This window comes from Mytilus trossulus, chromosome 3 (genome assembly GCF_036588685.1).
Source record: "Mytilus trossulus isolate FHL-02 chromosome 3, PNRI_Mtr1.1.1.hap1, whole genome shotgun sequence".
Classification (NCBI taxonomy): domain Eukaryota; kingdom Metazoa; phylum Mollusca; class Bivalvia; order Mytilida; family Mytilidae; genus Mytilus; species Mytilus trossulus.
Window position 1 is genome coordinate 28554133 of NC_086375.1, and position 17072 is coordinate 28571204.

At 34.3% G+C, this 17072-nt stretch overlaps 3 protein-coding genes across 11 annotated transcripts in view; all 3 read right to left on the reverse strand.

Moving 5' to 3' along the window:
• Positions 1–17072, reverse strand: part of LOC134711167 (uncharacterized) — a 431307-nt gene that overhangs the window by 149502 nt on the left and 264733 nt on the right. The window lies entirely within an intron of this gene.
• On the reverse strand, positions 363–9536 carry LOC134711175 (uncharacterized). The gene is made up of 4 exons (XM_063571633.1): positions 9428–9536; positions 4220–4390; positions 1056–1138; positions 363–507 (listed from the first exon to the last, which is right to left on the reverse strand). Exons 1-4 carry the CDS (start codon positions 9471–9473, stop codon positions 436–438), a joined length of 372 nt encoding a protein of 123 aa, XP_063427703.1. The 5' UTR covers positions 9474–9536; the 3' UTR covers positions 363–435.
• Positions 10883–14567, reverse strand: LOC134711177 (uncharacterized). The gene is made up of 4 exons (XM_063571636.1): positions 14501–14567; positions 12738–12911; positions 12023–12102; positions 10883–11249 (listed from the first exon to the last, which is right to left on the reverse strand). Exons 1-4 carry the CDS (start codon positions 14550–14552, stop codon positions 11211–11213), a joined length of 345 nt encoding a protein of 114 aa, XP_063427706.1. The 5' UTR covers positions 14553–14567; the 3' UTR covers positions 10883–11210.

Below are 17072 nucleotides of genomic sequence, written 5' to 3' on the forward strand. Positions count from 1 at the left end.
AGTTTCAATTTGATAAACCTTTGACCTGAATGATTGTAACGGCTTTGGCTTTGTTGACGATCTTCCCTCTGATTGGATGAAAATGATGTCACTTTTGATAATACTTTTTAAAATAAAAGAGTAATGGATAGACTAGATTTTCGAAGAGCTAGCCACAACCCTGATTAAAAAAAAATATATAAGAGAGGAGGTGATTTAAGGATTAGAATATCTGCATCTGGGCTACAGATCCAAACAATTACCTTGGTTTCTTGTTAGATAATGACGAATCAATTTGTTTTCTTGAAAAATTAACAGAAAGTTCCTAGGTAGATAAAATAAAACAAAAAACAAACAAACAAACAAACAACTGAAACATTAAAATGAATAAACACTATCATAATATTTTAATGTTACAGTCTTGAAATTCATGTCAAACGTCAGCATCTAAAACATTTACAGCTTCTCGTGGAAGACAGGACGGTAAGTCATCTCTTCAATAATAGTTTTTGATATATTCTGGTAGTACTGAAATTAGAAAATAAGTAATAATATATATAATAAGAAGAAAATTGGGTTTGAAAACAGTATAATACATGTGATTATAAGAGCCACATGCAAAACAAACGTTGTACATTACGACTGAGCAACGTAAAAAGCGCAACACTTCCTTTCCGACACAAGTAATTATACTGTCATGTCTTTATTATATTTGTATATTGTGATTTTTCTTCTGAGACAAGTACTTGACGGTCCATCCTCGAGCAGATGTTCAGTACTTCAGTACTTTGATTATTTTTATTGTATCATAATATTTCATAACAGCTTTCGTCTCACATCTTATCCCAAATTCTTTCTATTCACACAATAATGCCTTTTTCTATGTATGATTATTCCTAAATTAGTAAGTTTTGTAAAACCTTTGGTTTGGAACCTGTTTTGTTGATTTATATACGGTAACCTTTCTTTATATTTTTTAAAAATAGTACGATTTATCAATTTATTGACAAAATATGGAACAGTATATTCTGTCGTCTATTTTTTATACGTCTAACAATCCTAATCCAGTTACATACCTCTTCATTTGTAAAATAGTATTGTAAAATCGGAACTAGACGTTTGCTACCATACATGTGATTGAAGAACCTGACTAAATGTCCTGAAAAATATATGTAAAATGATTTTCTTTTAAACTTTAGAACGACAGTTTAAATTATATATATAAGAAGAGCAATTCTTTTCAACATGTTTCTCAGAGGTCTGCTATACATGTATCTCAAAGTGATTTCCACAGCGTAGTCAAGTGTACTATTTTGGGACAAATATACATGTATCATAATATCAAAATAAGGGCAATTCTATGTTAAGAGTGTCTATAATTCAGTTTCAAAGCTTCTGACCTTGTTTAATGGAGCAAATCACTACTTTACATAAAAATTTAGCAACAAATTTTTGAACATTGTATTGCATCCCCTACTTACATGTACATATAATGTTGAAGGCCGTACTTTAACCTATAATGGTTTAATTTTTAAATTGTTATTTGGATGGAGAGTTGTCTCATTGGCACTCACACCACATCTTCCTATTACTTACTTGACTTAATCCACTTCGTCCCAAGGGGGACATAGGGCGACTACAGTTTCTCTCCATTTCTTCCTGTCCATGGCTATTCGTTTTGTTTCTTTCCAGGTCATCCCAATTTTACTCAGCTCGGTTGTTAGTCCCCTTCGCCAGGTGTTTTTTGGCCTTCCCCTTTTTCGATGTCCTTGGGGGTTCCATTCAAGGGCTTGCTTAGTAATGTGCGTGTCTTTCTTTCTTAGGGTATGCCCAATCCACTTCCATTTTCTTGCTCTTATGGTCTGGGTTGTTGGCTGTTGTTTGGTTCTTCTCCATAGCTCATTGTTGGATATTTTGTTTGGCCATCTGATGTTGAGGATGTTTCTCAAACATTTATTGACAAAAGTCTGGATAGATTTGATGGATGCAGCTGTTTCTCTCCAGGTTTCTGATCCGTATAAGAGTACAGATTTGACATTGGTGGTAAATATCCTTAACTTAGTGCTAGTTCTTAAAGCATTACTCCTCCAAACAGGTTTAAGCATGGAAAATACCTGTTGTGCTTTCTTTTTTCTTGCCGATATGTCTTCGTCTGTGCCTCCTGTTGTACTGACAGTACTTCCCAGATAGGTGAATTGTTGAACATCTTCAACAGTAGAGTCGTCGATCTTAAGACAATCTTGCTGGTTTGTATTTAGCCTCATTGATTTAGTTTTCTGTGCGTTGATGTATAGGCCTGTTTGTTTTGCTTTTGGTCTGATGTTGTGCATCTTGAAAGCGATGGGATAGTGCACAGATGTCATCAGCAAATTCAAGATCTTCAAGTCGTGTTGTGAGGGTCCATCCAATGCCTTTTGGATCTTTGTAGGCTGATTTACCAACCCAGTCAACTACTATTAGGAAAAGAAGAGGAGAGAGAAGACAACCTTGACGTACCCCAGTTGTAACAGGGAATGATTCGGTCATAGTTCCACCATGTATAACTTGACAGGAAAATTGGTCGTAAAGCAGCTTTATCATTTTGATGATCTTTTGCGGGATTCCATAGTGTGCCAGAATGTCCCATAAAACCTGATGGTCAATGCTATCAAAAGCTCTCTGGAAATCTACAAAATTTAGGTAAAGTGTCGTCTGCCATTCTATTGTCTGTTCAATAATAATTCTCAATGTGGCAATTTGGTCTACACATGATCTTTCTTGTCTAAAGCCAGCTTGTTCATCTCTAAGTATCTTGTCCACTTCATTTTTCATTCTGCTAAGAATGGTGCTGCAGAGTAGTTTACTAGGTATGGACAATAAAATGATACCTCTCCAGTTTTTGCAAAGCGACTTGTTGCCTTTCTTAGGAATTTTTACCAAAAGTCCTTTACTCCAATCATCTGGACAGGTATTTCTTCTTCTTCCCAGATCTTATTCAGAAGTTGTAACAGGCTAAGGACAGATGTATCATCCAAGATTTTTATAGCTTCTGGTGGTATGTTATCAATGCCGCCTGCTTTTCCATTTTTTAGACTTTTGATAGCTTTGTTGATTTCAGTTTTTGTTAGTTTGCTGGTTTTGATGTTTAATATTGAGCCATTTTGTAATTCAGGTGGATCTGTAGGTGGGGGCCTGTTGAGAACCTGCTCGAAATGTTCTTTCCACCTTTCAAGTTGATCTTCCAGTTTAGTGAGGGTATTGTTGTTTATATCTTTGATGGGTGTATCTGAAGTTGGTGGTTTACCGCTTAATTGCTTTGTAATGTTGTATAGGGTTTTGGTGTCTCCCTTGCTACAGGCGGCTTCTGCTTCTTTGGCTAGTTGTTCTACAAAGTTCCTTTTATCTTGTTTGCAACTTTTCTTCACCTCTTTATCTTTATTGCTGTACTGTTCTTGTGTCTGTTTTTTCTGCTGTCTAGTTATAGCGGTTAGAACTTTTTCTTTCACTTGTCTTCTTTCGTTGACAATTTTCCAGGTATTTTCTGACATCCATTGCTTGCGGTTTTGTTGGAGATAGCCGACAGTTTCTTCACATGCTTGAACAATAGAATCTCTGGTCATTTCCCATGCTGTGTTGATGCTAGTTTCTTCATCATGTAGATTTTCAAGTACACCAAATTTGTTTTGCAGCAGAATGTGGTAGTCTTGCACAACTTTAGGGTCTTTGAAAAGATCAACATTAAATTTCTTCCTCCTGGATTTTGCTTTTTTTGTTGAAAGTAGTTTTAGTTGTATCTTTGCAATGATTAGGTGGTGATCTGATGCTATATCTGCTCCTCTCTTGTTTCGCACATCTTGTAGAGATGACCTACATCTTCCTATATCTACATATAATGATTGATTGATTGTTGGTTGCTTTACGTCGCATTAACACAAAAATGCTAAATCGCGGCCAGGTGCGGATCCAGAAGGGGGGTCCTGGAGTTGGAAGCCCCCTTTTTTTGACGATCAATGTATTTGAATGGGAACATGTGATTGGACCCCCCTTTTTTAAATGACTGGATCCGCCCCTAGCGTCGATCATGTGCATATGAATATTTCAAGCATAAAGTATCAATAAACTCGGAAAGTGTATGAAAAAGATGTGCAAGTTATACACTGTTCGCACTAGGGACTATGAAAATGAAAGGACGAGCACTCTGTCCTGGGACCTTAACTATTGAAGCAAATAATAGATATAATTTTTTTTTATAAAAACTGACCTTTCTTGTTAACACCATCAACGCTACTCGCAATTACATCTGACATAAACTCGTAGTTTCTCGGTTCAAAAACAGTTATTTTTGATGCTGGGTAAAATCTATGATTGCTAGGATATCCTTTTATAATGTAAACTGAATCCTGGTAATTGTCTACCTTGACGAAACAGTCAACTGAAATCGAATTGAAATAGGTACAAATTAATACTTTAAATTTGTATAATTTTTTTGTACAATGTAGTACATGAACTTATCCCGCAATGTGCACCACCAGACATAATTTTGCTTTATATATTATAGTCCAACGATAAAAACTACATTTTAATCCTAATTGATCATAGTTACAAATGACAGAAAATTATGAATAGTAGTTCAACGACCTCACAGGCACTTATCTCAGAAAAAAAATCCTATATACCTTAATTATTATAACACAAGGTACTTAACTTGCATTTTAGAAACATGTTAGGTGGTGACGAAGTTCCGTCATATAGCGCTTTATAGGCTGTCAACCCCACTTAAGCTTGTTATATCGTAAATCTAAATTGATTTATCTTTACAATGGTGTATACCATGTCTGCATTAAAATTTGTTGTCGGAATCGTCCGTAGCAATCCTACTAAAGTATGTCAATCGTAATAATTTTGCAAACCGCTGAAGAATTGGCAATACACCGCCGCAGTAAATGATTTATTATAAAAATTGTTTCAAAAAAACCTGTTAGTTTTCGTATGAATAGAACTTATCATACAGTTAGTAAAATTATATAATATACCGTGAAAAAAACCTAACAAGTGTTGTTTGTGGTATGTCTAATAAGTTACAATTTTCCCATGACGTCAATGTTTTGCAGACTCTCTTTCGACTTTACGTATGAATTAATTGAAACAAGATTAGATAACTCCGAGAACCATTTAGACTTTCCCATATGCCCGCGTCACACTGTCCCGATTTTTATATACGATGAACACCCGAATGCGAAAATTGTAAGTTCGTGCGAAGTTGGTCCCGATCTCGTTAAAATACCAAACAGTGACCGAAGTAAGTACGATGAAGAACGAAGTCTATACGATAGTGCCGAAATTATATACGATAGCAAAAGATGGACATACGAAGAATAACCGAAGACGGGTATTTAAGCTTCATATCTCAGCCATCTCTACACGATGGATCACGAAGGCTACACGATGGATTACGAAGGATACACGATGGATTACGATGATGGCGCGATGACCATACGATGTCTAAAGACGTCGTGTACAGCTTACTCTAAAACCAATATGCTTCAAAAGATTTTAACAACATTTGGTATATTGTTCCTCCTTGTAATGATTTGACATTTTTTACGTTCAAGGCCAAAGTTCAAGGTCATGCAGATGGACTTGTTTTTTTTTCTCAGGACTTCAAATACATGTAGCATAATACACAAGAAATTGGTTGCTAATTTATTTTAGCTGCTGGTTTTAAAGACAATATTAAAGGTATTTCCAGTTACTAAATATTTTGGTTGATTTATAAAAAAAATAGTTTTTGTATCAAATATGCATATTCAATTTACCATTTTTTGCATGTGTCATATACAAATATAGTGTCCATATAAAAAAGAAGATGTGGTATAATTGCCAATGAGACAACTATCCACAAAAGACCGATAATAGAATAAGTAGACAGCTCTCTCACAAGCAAAAAAAACCCTAACTGTAAAAATATAAGGGCATACACTACAGGCACGGGGACACATTCTACTGAATCCACACAGCACGAGTAATAAACCCTGCAGAAAATATAAAAAAGAAGATGTGGTATGATTGCCAATGAGACAACTATCCACAAAAGACCGATAATAGAATAAGAAGACAGCTCTCTCACAAGCAAAACACCCCTAACTATTTGTCCCCAATATGTTATATACGAGGGGATGCCAGGCTCGGCATTGCCTTGTTTGAACTGTTCAATGTGTGCACTAGTCTGAATAATCACCCATAATTATGCCCATGTTTACTGATCTATCCTATCTTAAAGGTAAGGTAATGGGTTCGTTGATCCCTTTTATTCAGAAAGAGCTCTTTCCAGGAGAATATCATAATAATATAGACAAAAGGAAGTATGTGGGGAAAGCAACAAATGCGGCAAAATATGATATATATAGAAAACAAAATGTCTATGGAGTAAACATTCGTGTGACAACAACTCAGACGATACATAAACAATCAGAATAATGAAGAAAAAGTTGGTTTCCCTATATACGTGTACCTGTAGTGTCGGTGTACGATGCGCGTTTATAATTTTCATTTCACTTGTAAAAGTAAATCCTGAGCCTGTCATAACTGCTCTTCTTGTTCCAATTGAATTAATAGAAACAACGCTGTCGTCGTAGTTCCATCTTGTCGCCTTCGTACTTTTATTCGATGGCAACACGACGGGATTACGAGGTCTTCACGAAGTCGTGTTGCCATCGTAAGGCCATCGGGTAGCTTCGTGATTCATTTGTATAGACATCGTAATGTCAAAACTGCCCGATGGAAACGATGGAAACACGAATGCAATACGATGTTCAAAGATGCATTCCCGGTGACATTACGATGGTGAGGATGGTGATACGAACTCACTACGAACCCTCAACATCGGACGCACCTTCGGGGATTTTTTAACATGTTAAAAAATTTAGAACCCTTCCCGAAGTTGTCCCAGAAGACTAGAAAAAGTGGCCGATGGTTCTATGATGGTTAAAGATGGCACTACGAATAGCCCGGTCTGGATACGATCAGTCCCGATTTTGAAAATTTCCATAATCGTGTTGTCATAGGCGTAAAAATCGGGACAGTGTGACGCGGGCAATAGAATTGACCAATCGGAACCCGAGATAAAAGAGATGTTAGCAAAGGGATAATAAAATCCAGGATACTTACAGGAACTTACAAAACCCAAAGTATTACCAACCGATTTGACGAAACAAAATCTGCAGAATGCAAATTGTGCATGGTAGGACCTGAGGATTATAAACATTTGCTAATCAAGTGTGAAAGTCTGAATTGTGTGAGAAAAATTCATCACAATAGACTGAAATCCCTACTAGAGGATAATCAAATCCCCTATTGCAGTATAATTAATTCTGATGAGGATCTTTTCGAATTCTTGGTTGACTGTTCTAGGAACGACCTTATAACTGTGTCCCAGCAGAGAGATTTAGAACGAATCTGAAAAGACTGGATCTATGCATTGCATGCTAAAAGAACCCAACTTTTGGAAAGCAAATGAACAATCAGTTGAGTTCTGAGCTTAACTTGCAAGTGGCTGTCAGTCGTGGGAATGTAACATATATAACAAGTATTATATTACTATGTCTATATACTTAATTAAATACTAGGTGATATAGCTAAGTACTTCATAGTTAACTTCATAGAGTTCCAAATGGTGAAGTTGATATCATCCCTTCGTAAATTTTACGGACGCCATCACGAGTTGGTTGACCGTTATGGAATAACCGTTTCACAAATGATATCGGATATGTTCCTTACGTCGTAACTACAATCCCCTTCCCTTTCATGAATTTGACCTACCGAATTAGACTATTTACCGGATTTGTAATCACATAAGCAACACGACGGGTGCTGCATGTGGAGCAGGATCTGCTTACCCTTCCGGAGCACCTGAGATCACCCCTAGTTATTGGTTGGGTTCGTGTTGTTTATTCTTTAGTTTTCTATGTTGTGTCATATGTACTATTGTTTTTCTGTTTGTCTTTTTTCATTTTTAGCCATGGCGTTGTCAGTTTGTTTTAGATTGACGAGTTTGACTGTCCCTTAGGTATCTTCCGTCCCTCTTTTTTTAAACCATAACTAGAGAATATGAATATTAATTACCCGCTGTAGAAGAAGAAGAAGAAGAAGAAGAAGAAGAAGAAGAAGAAGAAGAAGAAGAAGAAGAAGAAGAAGAAGAAGAAGAAGAAGAAGAAGAATTTCGTCACCACCTAAAATTTTTCTAAAATCCAAGTTAAGTACCTTGAGTTATAATAAGGTATAAAAGATTATTTTTTTCTGAGACATGTAATTTTCTCTTTCATAGATATAAAATTGATTTTTTTCAAGCCTTTCAATTCTTGTTTCATTAATCAAGAACAAGGTTTCTAACTACATATATAGATATCTGAAGATGTGGTATGAGTGCCAACTCTCCACCAAAGTAGTAATTTATAAAAGTAAACCATAATAGGTCAAAGCACGGCCTTCACACCAAACAACAAGCTATGTGTTGAATTCATAGATTATCGATATTTTTTTTCGAAAGAGTGAGTGTTTCTTAGCTACGATCTCATCGAAGAGCGATACACCTGTTTCTTCTACATACACATATTTCCCATTCCCTTCTCTACCATACATGGACTCTTATATATATACACTAAAAGCAAGGCAAGGACTGAGTCTCGTCAAGGACTTTCAAAAGAATCAAACTTAAAGTAAACTATGTAAAGTTACTTTTATAACTGATTTAAGAAGAATTTTTTTCCAAGATAGGTTGCTGTGCACTAATATCTATCATATATACGGTGAATGATTCTGCTGGCTACATTAAAACGAGTGCCACATGTGGAGCATGTTGTGCTGCTTACCCTTCGGGAGCACCTAAGATCACCCCTAATTTTAAGTGGGGTTCGTGTTGTTAGCTTTAGTTTTTTGTCGTGTGATGTGTAATATTGTCTGTTTGTCTTTTAATTTTTAGCCATGGCGCTGTCAGCTTATTTTCGTATCACGATTTTGACTATCCCGGTTGTATCATAAAAAAGCTAGGACTTATATATTCGGGAGCAAACCCTTATCTAATGAACCACTTTATTTTGATAAGGGTTTTATTCAAATCCTATACATGTTATGCTAGACATTAACTATATGCCAAACCACGTCTTGTAAATATCGATTTTTATTATAATTTATGCGATATTGAAAAGCTCCTTATGTGTAATGAGAAAATGGTTCCTCTTTTAAACTAGTTTCCTTTATGCTATACTTTACCAACAAAAAAATGCTAATCTAATTAGACTTTGTAAATATTATGTTAAATATTTATCAAATACAATTCATCATAAAGGAGCTTCATTATTTCAACAAAACATTTTCATCGATGCACTTAACAAAATATGAAAGGTTGATATAATCATGACTACTAAAAATAAGAATAATACATACATTTGTATGTTGTTGTATTGTTACTTACCTATTCCAAAACTGAATAAAACAAAAAGAGATACTAGTATGATCATCTTGAACTGACGAAGTCGATTTGTGCTTTTATATTCATAAACAATAAACACAATATTACTGCATTTTCAATAACTTGTAAGTATACACTGATTACCAATTGAAACGCAACACCAACATACATCTTTAATTTTTGGGCAAGTTCTGACAGTCCAACTTTATTGAGAATTGATAGGAAAATTGTGGGCTTCGTATCAAAATAGATATTTTTGGAAGAAGCGGGATGCCTGATGTGAAAAAAAGTTTGTATGGTTGAATATTTCAAACATATTTTCACATTTTATTGCCGAGTTTATGGGCATTTGTCTATAATTTCCCTTTCAAATTTAGGTAATGATATCTTTACGCTAAATCCAGTATGTTGGAAGTGTACCTGCTTGATATTTTCGTCTTAGATGTCTGATTTTTATATGTTGTTTTTTGTTTGTGCTAGCGGTCAGTAACTGCGAGAACACCTAGATACGTGCTAAGTGTCGTTTTGTTGTGGAGACGTATAAGTACCCTGTCTCGTCCACTCGGTGTTTTTGTTAAATGCATTTCAGCTTTGTATCCAACTGATGAGTTAATCCCTTGTCAACTAATTTTCATAGTTTGTGTTTATTTGGACTTTTACATGTACTCTCACAGATTAGACTATCGTTAGCGGGCCTTCCAACTGGTTTAACCCCGCCACATTCTGTATATAGTTGTCTATTTCGTCATTTTTAGTTACTAATTTCTGGCCTCATATCGGTCTTAATTACATCTTGTCATGAAATTTTCAATCATGATAAAAAAAAAAAAAAAAAAAAAAAAGAAAACAATAGGAAGAGAAAAAAACAACCAAATAAGGAAAACATGTTCGCAAACAGTCTCAAAACAGTCTCAAATGTTGTGAAATATTGCTAAACGATAAATTAATCTTCGAACATTAAATGTTAGTTTAATACATTGGTCTTGTATATCGATGTATTTATAGTCACTCAGTATAGTTCACTCCTTAACTACATGCACATTTGTTGTTTACGGAAACGGATAAATCAACAAACAGAGGTTTCCCGTTTCCTGGTCTGACATACCTTGTTTTTTTACGTTTTACCTATTTGACATCCTTGCTAGTCATGCAGGGCAGAATTACAGTTTGTATCCGCTATGAATAAAATTAGCCTGACGAACAAAATTAATAACTAAAGATAAAGAGTTCTCTGTAATTTACTTTTTCTAAGTATATGATTCGAAAGCCATGGTCAACTACTTCATACATGTACATATAACACACTATTGTTATTGGTTGCTACATGCCACGACGTTTTAACTTCACATTCATTTACAAATTCCTTCATTCTTTCTATCTAATAAATAGATTGAAGAATAAAAGTCAACTTTTGTATAAATTTTTAGTATTCCAAATGTATGGATTGGTTGAATAACGTAAACCGGTTTCCATAATTACTGTGACGCCACCATCTCTGGATAGGTTCGAATGAGATGTGTGTAAAATTGTCAGCAATCTGTTATAGTACAGAAAATCTTAGAATTGATGAGGATTTCCAGTTTTAGTTTGACGAAGGACGGTTGTTCTCTCTAGGTACTTCGTCACGTAAAATCGAGTGACAATAATAATTTATATCCAAGTGTGATGAAAGTGGCGTTAAACACCAACAGTCAATTCTAAATCAGATTAATTAACATGTAGTTACTACTATTTTAATAACAAAAAAGTACAACATCATGAACAATATGGCAGCCAATGACATTATCTAGACCTGCAGTAACGTTCTTCGTATTATATTGAAGTACTGAAACATAGAATATATGAAATAATTAGAAATGAGTCTAGGTGTGAAAATTATAAAAGACTAACATTCTTGTACATCCATGTATATACAATGATGCTCAAATAAGTGTAAATTCATCTTCGCTAATTAAGGGTTACGATCCGGGAGTGGATCGATACCCTTGGCTAGCGAAGATGGTGTAAATTATGGTCATATATAAAATATGCAATGAATAAATCATACAGTTTGGATGTTTTTCTCTCAGGCAAGAGGATCATCGGTGATTTTGTTGTGTGGAAGAATTGTTAGCTGTATATGCCTGCATGGCATGGTTCATCTGATCTCATTTTCATGGTTCATTAGTCAATGTAGTTTTCTTGGTTAATGTAATGTTTATGTGAGAGTTGTAATAAAGAAGGCGAGACATATCAACGTTTGCACTCTTGTCTTCGACCTATGGTGTGAATACCCCAAAAGTCTCTTCTTCATTTTTTTACATTGCTCATTAGTGAACTTAGTCTAGGTTAGCTAGGACAGATTGAAACTCATATAAATTCAAACTCGGCCGGATGACTTCGGTTTGGCTTGCCTAATTGTTTAAAACTTTCGAACATACGTTTTAATACAGTAAAGAACCATATGGTAATTGCAATGTTAAAAATAAAAATATTAAAGTCGCGCCATTGGTTAACTTTGTTAAGAACGCTTTAACCAATACTAATGGTTTAGTGCATACTTTTGAAAATAATACCTAGACTGGATTATATTCTAAAACAGCTTTAAGAAAAACTTACAGTATTGTCAGTAAACAAAAATGCAAGTACGGCAATAGGATTAAAATCTTTGTTGTACTTGTAAAATGTGACCAAATGACCTGAAATATACATGTTAAAGTGTAACCAATAAACCGCTGCGCCATGAGCGCATGATACGCCCGTCGTCTTGTGTGATAGTTAATGCAACAATCATAAATAGTCTCTGTACCATATATTGTTTTTGAGATACGGTGGAACCTACATATATGACCACCCCAACCCCATATATATAACAAAGAAGTGTGTAAAGTTTTAAGCAATAATCATTAATTAATCATTAAAGTTTCATGAAATTTGGATAAGTCGTTCTCAAGTTACGATGCGACATGTTTACGCCGGACAGACAGACAGACGGACGGACACCGGACATTTGTATAACATAAAACGTCCCGTCAAAATTTTGATGGGCGTATGAAAAAGGGTTACCGACATTTTAATTCAAAAAAAGGGGAGGTGTGGTTTTTTCCTTATTATTTTTTAACTAAAAAAGGGTGAGGGTATGATATTTTGCTGAAATAAACCGTATGTGAAATATTGTAGTCGAGGCAGATGACAAAAAAATATTTTTAATCTAGATTTTTCCCATACGTTGTAGTGTTAAATTTTGAAGAAGAACATTTTCTGACTCGTACAAAAAAACATAATCCCACTTGAAGTTATATGGTTGCTCAAGAATTGGGAATGAATACAATACCTTTCTTGACTTCATCACCAATAACAGTTCTTTCCTGGTCATCTTCAGCGGTAAATATGTCATAATCCTTTGGTTCAAAATAGAACGATGGTGATGCCGTCTGGAAACCCTGTGCGGGACCTTTGGCTATGTATACAGAACTTTCGTAATTATTAACCCTGATGAAACATTCAGCTGAAAATTGAAGAACGGTTACAGCTGATTTCATTGAGTGTGAAGCCAAAGATAATATCTTAGATTAGTTTGCTTGTTAGCGGAACCGTGAGGTCATTAATAGATCAGGTAACTACCCTCTTTTAAGAGTAGACTAGTCCTGCAGATAACCAATCTATATGTCTGTTGGACTAGGCTACTTTGAAAGGGGGTAGTTTACCTGACACATCAATGACTTCACGGTTCAGCTTACAAGTAAGCTAACCACAGATATTCCCTTTAGCTTCACATTCAATAAAATTCGCTGTAAAGGTTAAAACAGGTTAAGTTTAACAAACGTTATCAACTGAATGCTCATGTCATCTGCCTGATAGGAAAACCCTTATCTCTTGTTCTTTAGGTAAAGAAAACAGAAGATCCCCTTCAATTTAAAATTGCAGAGGACTTGTTCTTTTTTTTAGGTTTTTTTTATGAACTGTAAACAACTTTTAAATAATCCTTTTCTCACATGTCTATCATTCTAATAGAGGAATGAAATAAAAGTGTCTCGAAAAAATATAATAGACCTAAAAGAAAACAAGAAAAGTACTACATGCATTCATTCATTTTATTCATAACCAATTTCTCATCACACAATCACTCATTTCGTACAAGTCGAGCCTTTATTGCATGTCCTATTTTTTTTCCAAATATTAAAAGTGTTTCATCGGCTCATCATTTGTCCACGTTCAAAGACATGAAATTCCTTGCTAAAGGAGTTCTACAGTTCTGAACTTATCAATAACTATTTCCACTGTGCTTACATTGGAAAAAGAACCAGTTATGTGACCCAAGTAATAATTCTTCTTATAATGTTTCCGAATGCTGGTTTTTTAGTGTAGTCACCTTTGTAGTTGGGATTTTTACACATTCGTTCGCCACAGAGATGAATGATGAATTCTGTGCGGAAGTGACGAGAACAAGTACTCAACGATGCAGAAAAAAATCAAAACGTTTGGACATTTTGGCTGTGTAATATCCTTAATAAATCACCGAAGTATTATCCAAAATATAAACTATCTAAAATAAATTTCTGTTGATGATTTAATGTGGTACAGGTATAATTTTTTGTTAGTAAAAACCTCACACTTAAATTTGTTAAAGCCAAATAAAGGCAACAGTAGTATACCACTTTTCGAAACTCATGAATCGATAGAAAAAACAAACCCGGCTTACTAACTAAAACTGAGGGAAACGCATTAACTATAAGAGGAGAACAACGACGCAAAACAGACCACAAAAAGGGAACCAGTTGTGAAAGGGTTAATCCTTTTACAACTGACTATTATACAGTTTATTTTTTTCTCATCACTGAAAATTCTGAAGGTGACCTCTAATAATTGCTTATACATGTATTCACGTCATTTGAACTCTGTTCGATAGTTGTCTTATTGGCATTCCTACCACATCTCCTAATTATCATTTTTTTTTACAAAAAATGCAATAATCATAACACAGACAAACATCAATTTTTGCACACTGCATCTTGGCTGTCTCGATCGGTATTTTTTGGACATTCCACCTTATATTAATGTATTTTGAAATACGTTTCAAAGATGTTTTAGACTTACCCGTTACAAATAAAGCAGAAAATAAAAACACTTTTCCAGTCATGATCACCATTGTTTATTATCGAATTTATGTAAATATTCAACATTACCATACTAATTATATCAATTAATCTATTCGGCCTAGATGCATGTATGGGCTTTGGCATAACTACAGACGAATAATAAAATGTTGCATTCATTTATTGTCGATTCGAACACACGTATATATTACAGTTTGGATGATAAACTTAGACCAGTGTGTATAGTATGTTTGAATGTTTGACAGTGTTTTCTCATAAAAAGAGATCTATGTATTTACCCATAGGGTTCTATTTTAAACTTTACTGCGCAGTGACAATCAACTGTATCAAACACTCAAAATTAGAAGTGCCGTTTAGATGATATTTAATTTAAATGTTCAAGACTGTCATATAGAGACAATCATTTCATGGATTGCTAAATGAAACAGTTACAATTGTTTCACAACTTTGATTTTTGAAAGCAGCAAAACCTCAAAATAAGATAATAACACATTACATGCATCCCTTTTTTTTAAAAGGCTTGATGGAATCTGGCATGCATGTACTATTTTTATGGTGCTTTTTATGTTCCTTTGTGATGATTCCCCCCTTTGTACTTCTAATTATGCAATCTTTTACAAATTTGTTACACGTGTATTTGAAAAATTAAAAGTGTAACGAAAAGGAATTGTAATCATGTAAATTTTTGGCCCATGATTTTGTTAGAAATAATCGATTACATATTTGAACAGTTTCGTGGAAATTCAAAAGAAATCATCGGCTTCGTTTTTGCGTTCTAAACCATACAAGAGATGAGTGAAAAAATTACAAACTTGTAGCAATCTAATGACCATGTATTCAGTGTAAATAGTGCTCATATCAATAACGCAATAAGATATCATTTAAAAACATCATGCTGCAGACAGATTTTTATTTGAGAAATGCCAGTTCAAAGTGAATAAAATACATACGTATTTTCGTTGTTTTCCTTCATTCTATACATTTATGAATATATTTCAAATGTATTTAACTGCTTGTATCTTATGAAATAGTTCTCGGCTTGAGACATCTAAACGTTTTTGTAACATGAAAACATGATGCTTTCATAAACACATTTTTACTTATCTATCACAAATTCATGTATTTGGTTTTGATGTTATATTTGTTATTCTCATAGGAGTTTGTCTAATGCTTATTCCGTTTCTGAATGTGCTACATTTTAATGTTGTGTCGTTGTTCTCTTCTGATATTAAATGCGTTTCCCTCAGTTTTAGTTTGTTACCCCGATTTTGTTTTTTGTCCATGGATTTATGAGTTTTGAACAGCGGTATACTACTGTTGCCTTTATTTTGTACAACATCATTGATTGATTAACTGTTGGTGTTAAACAGCAGTTTCAACGTTGAAAGTAGAAACGTGTGGTCATGATAATAGTTCTATGCATCCAAATTCTACAATTAATACCGGGTATAATTTTCTTTTCCATTACACAAGTTACATTTTTGTACTTGCCGGAATGCCGGCCTATTAATATATGTAGTAGCAGTAATTTCCTACATCTTAACTTATAATGTTGTTATATCGCTGCCATTTTACTATGTAAATGTAAAAGGGACGGAGTTAGCAACTAAAAGGTCACAACTTCCTTCCAACAATGAGCAAGACTCATCAGATCAATATGAAACTACATGACAATTCAAACGTGAAAAACACACGTATCATGTATCCAGTCACAAAGTCTTCAAGTTTGTCACTCTCTAAATAACTGAAAGCATATTTAAAACCAATTACAACCTACACATAAATCCTGCTATGCCATTCAACGTATCTATCGGTACACATCCAACAGTGTGAAGACGTCATAAACAATCGGAAAAAAGCACGATGCTAGTTATCTTTTTTTGTGTGCATTAACAGTTAGCATCCAGCATATTTTATGAAAATTACTTTTTAGTTGATATTAACGACGTATGTTTTAAACAAAGTTTACACTGTTTAAATATAGAATAGTACAAAGTCGAATTGAAATATCAATGTTTGTTTATGACAACAGATGGCTGCGAATTTAAATGCAAAATATTGATCCCATCGAAAAACTTTGTTTTTCTAGTTACCTTGTGACTTCATTCAATTATTTGTTTTTTTATGTCCAGTGGCAACTATTGCATAGATACCAACTTGGTATTACCAAGACTATAACATGTTGTGGTTGGTTCTTGATTGCCATATGTGTAAGTTTTTTTTATATAGTTAGCGTTTTAATCGGGATACATATATCTAGAGACCTCGAGCCAACAAGTCTCTAAACTAACTCCTAAAAGCAGCTTTGTATTGCAAAGACATTCATTAAAAGTACTAGTAATTTCAAAATGACAAGACAACTTTTTAGAAAAATCTAGTGAATTGACGACAGGGAGCAAACGAATAAAGAATTTTAAAGGGTATGATAATCTAAAAGATGTATGTAGACGTGTCAAGTGTTGTCAATGTTTTAAAGGTATTTTCTACATATGAAAATCGTGAACCAATTCAGAATTATGACAGTTGTTATCCATTCGTTTGATGTGTTTAAG

Excerpts from the sequence above, each read along its gene's own strand:
- LOC134711175 (XM_063571633.1), bottom strand. The coding sequence starts at position 9,473 with ATGATCATACTAGTATCTCTTTTTGTTTTATTCAGTTTTGGAATAG. Across the intron at positions 4,391-9,427 it reads TTTATTCAGTTTTGGAATAG|TTGACTGTTTCGTCAAGGTA; the intron begins GTAAGTAACAAT and ends ATTCGATTTCAG. Across the intron at positions 508-1,055 it reads ACTATTTTACAAATGAAGAG|TACTACCAGAATATATCAAA; the intron begins GTATGTAACTGG and ends TTCTAATTTCAG.
- LOC134711177 (XM_063571636.1), bottom strand. The coding sequence starts at position 14,552 with ATGGTGATCATGACTGGAAAAGTGTTTTTATTTTCTGCTTTATTTGTA. Across the intron at positions 12,103-12,737 it reads TGGTGATGAAGTCAAGAAAG|GTCATTTGGTCACATTTTAC; the intron begins GTATTGTATTCA and ends TGTATATTTCAG. Across the intron at positions 11,250-12,022 it reads TTTTGTTTACTGACAATACT|TACTTCAATATAATACGAAG; the intron begins GTAAGTTTTTCT and ends TCTATGTTTCAG.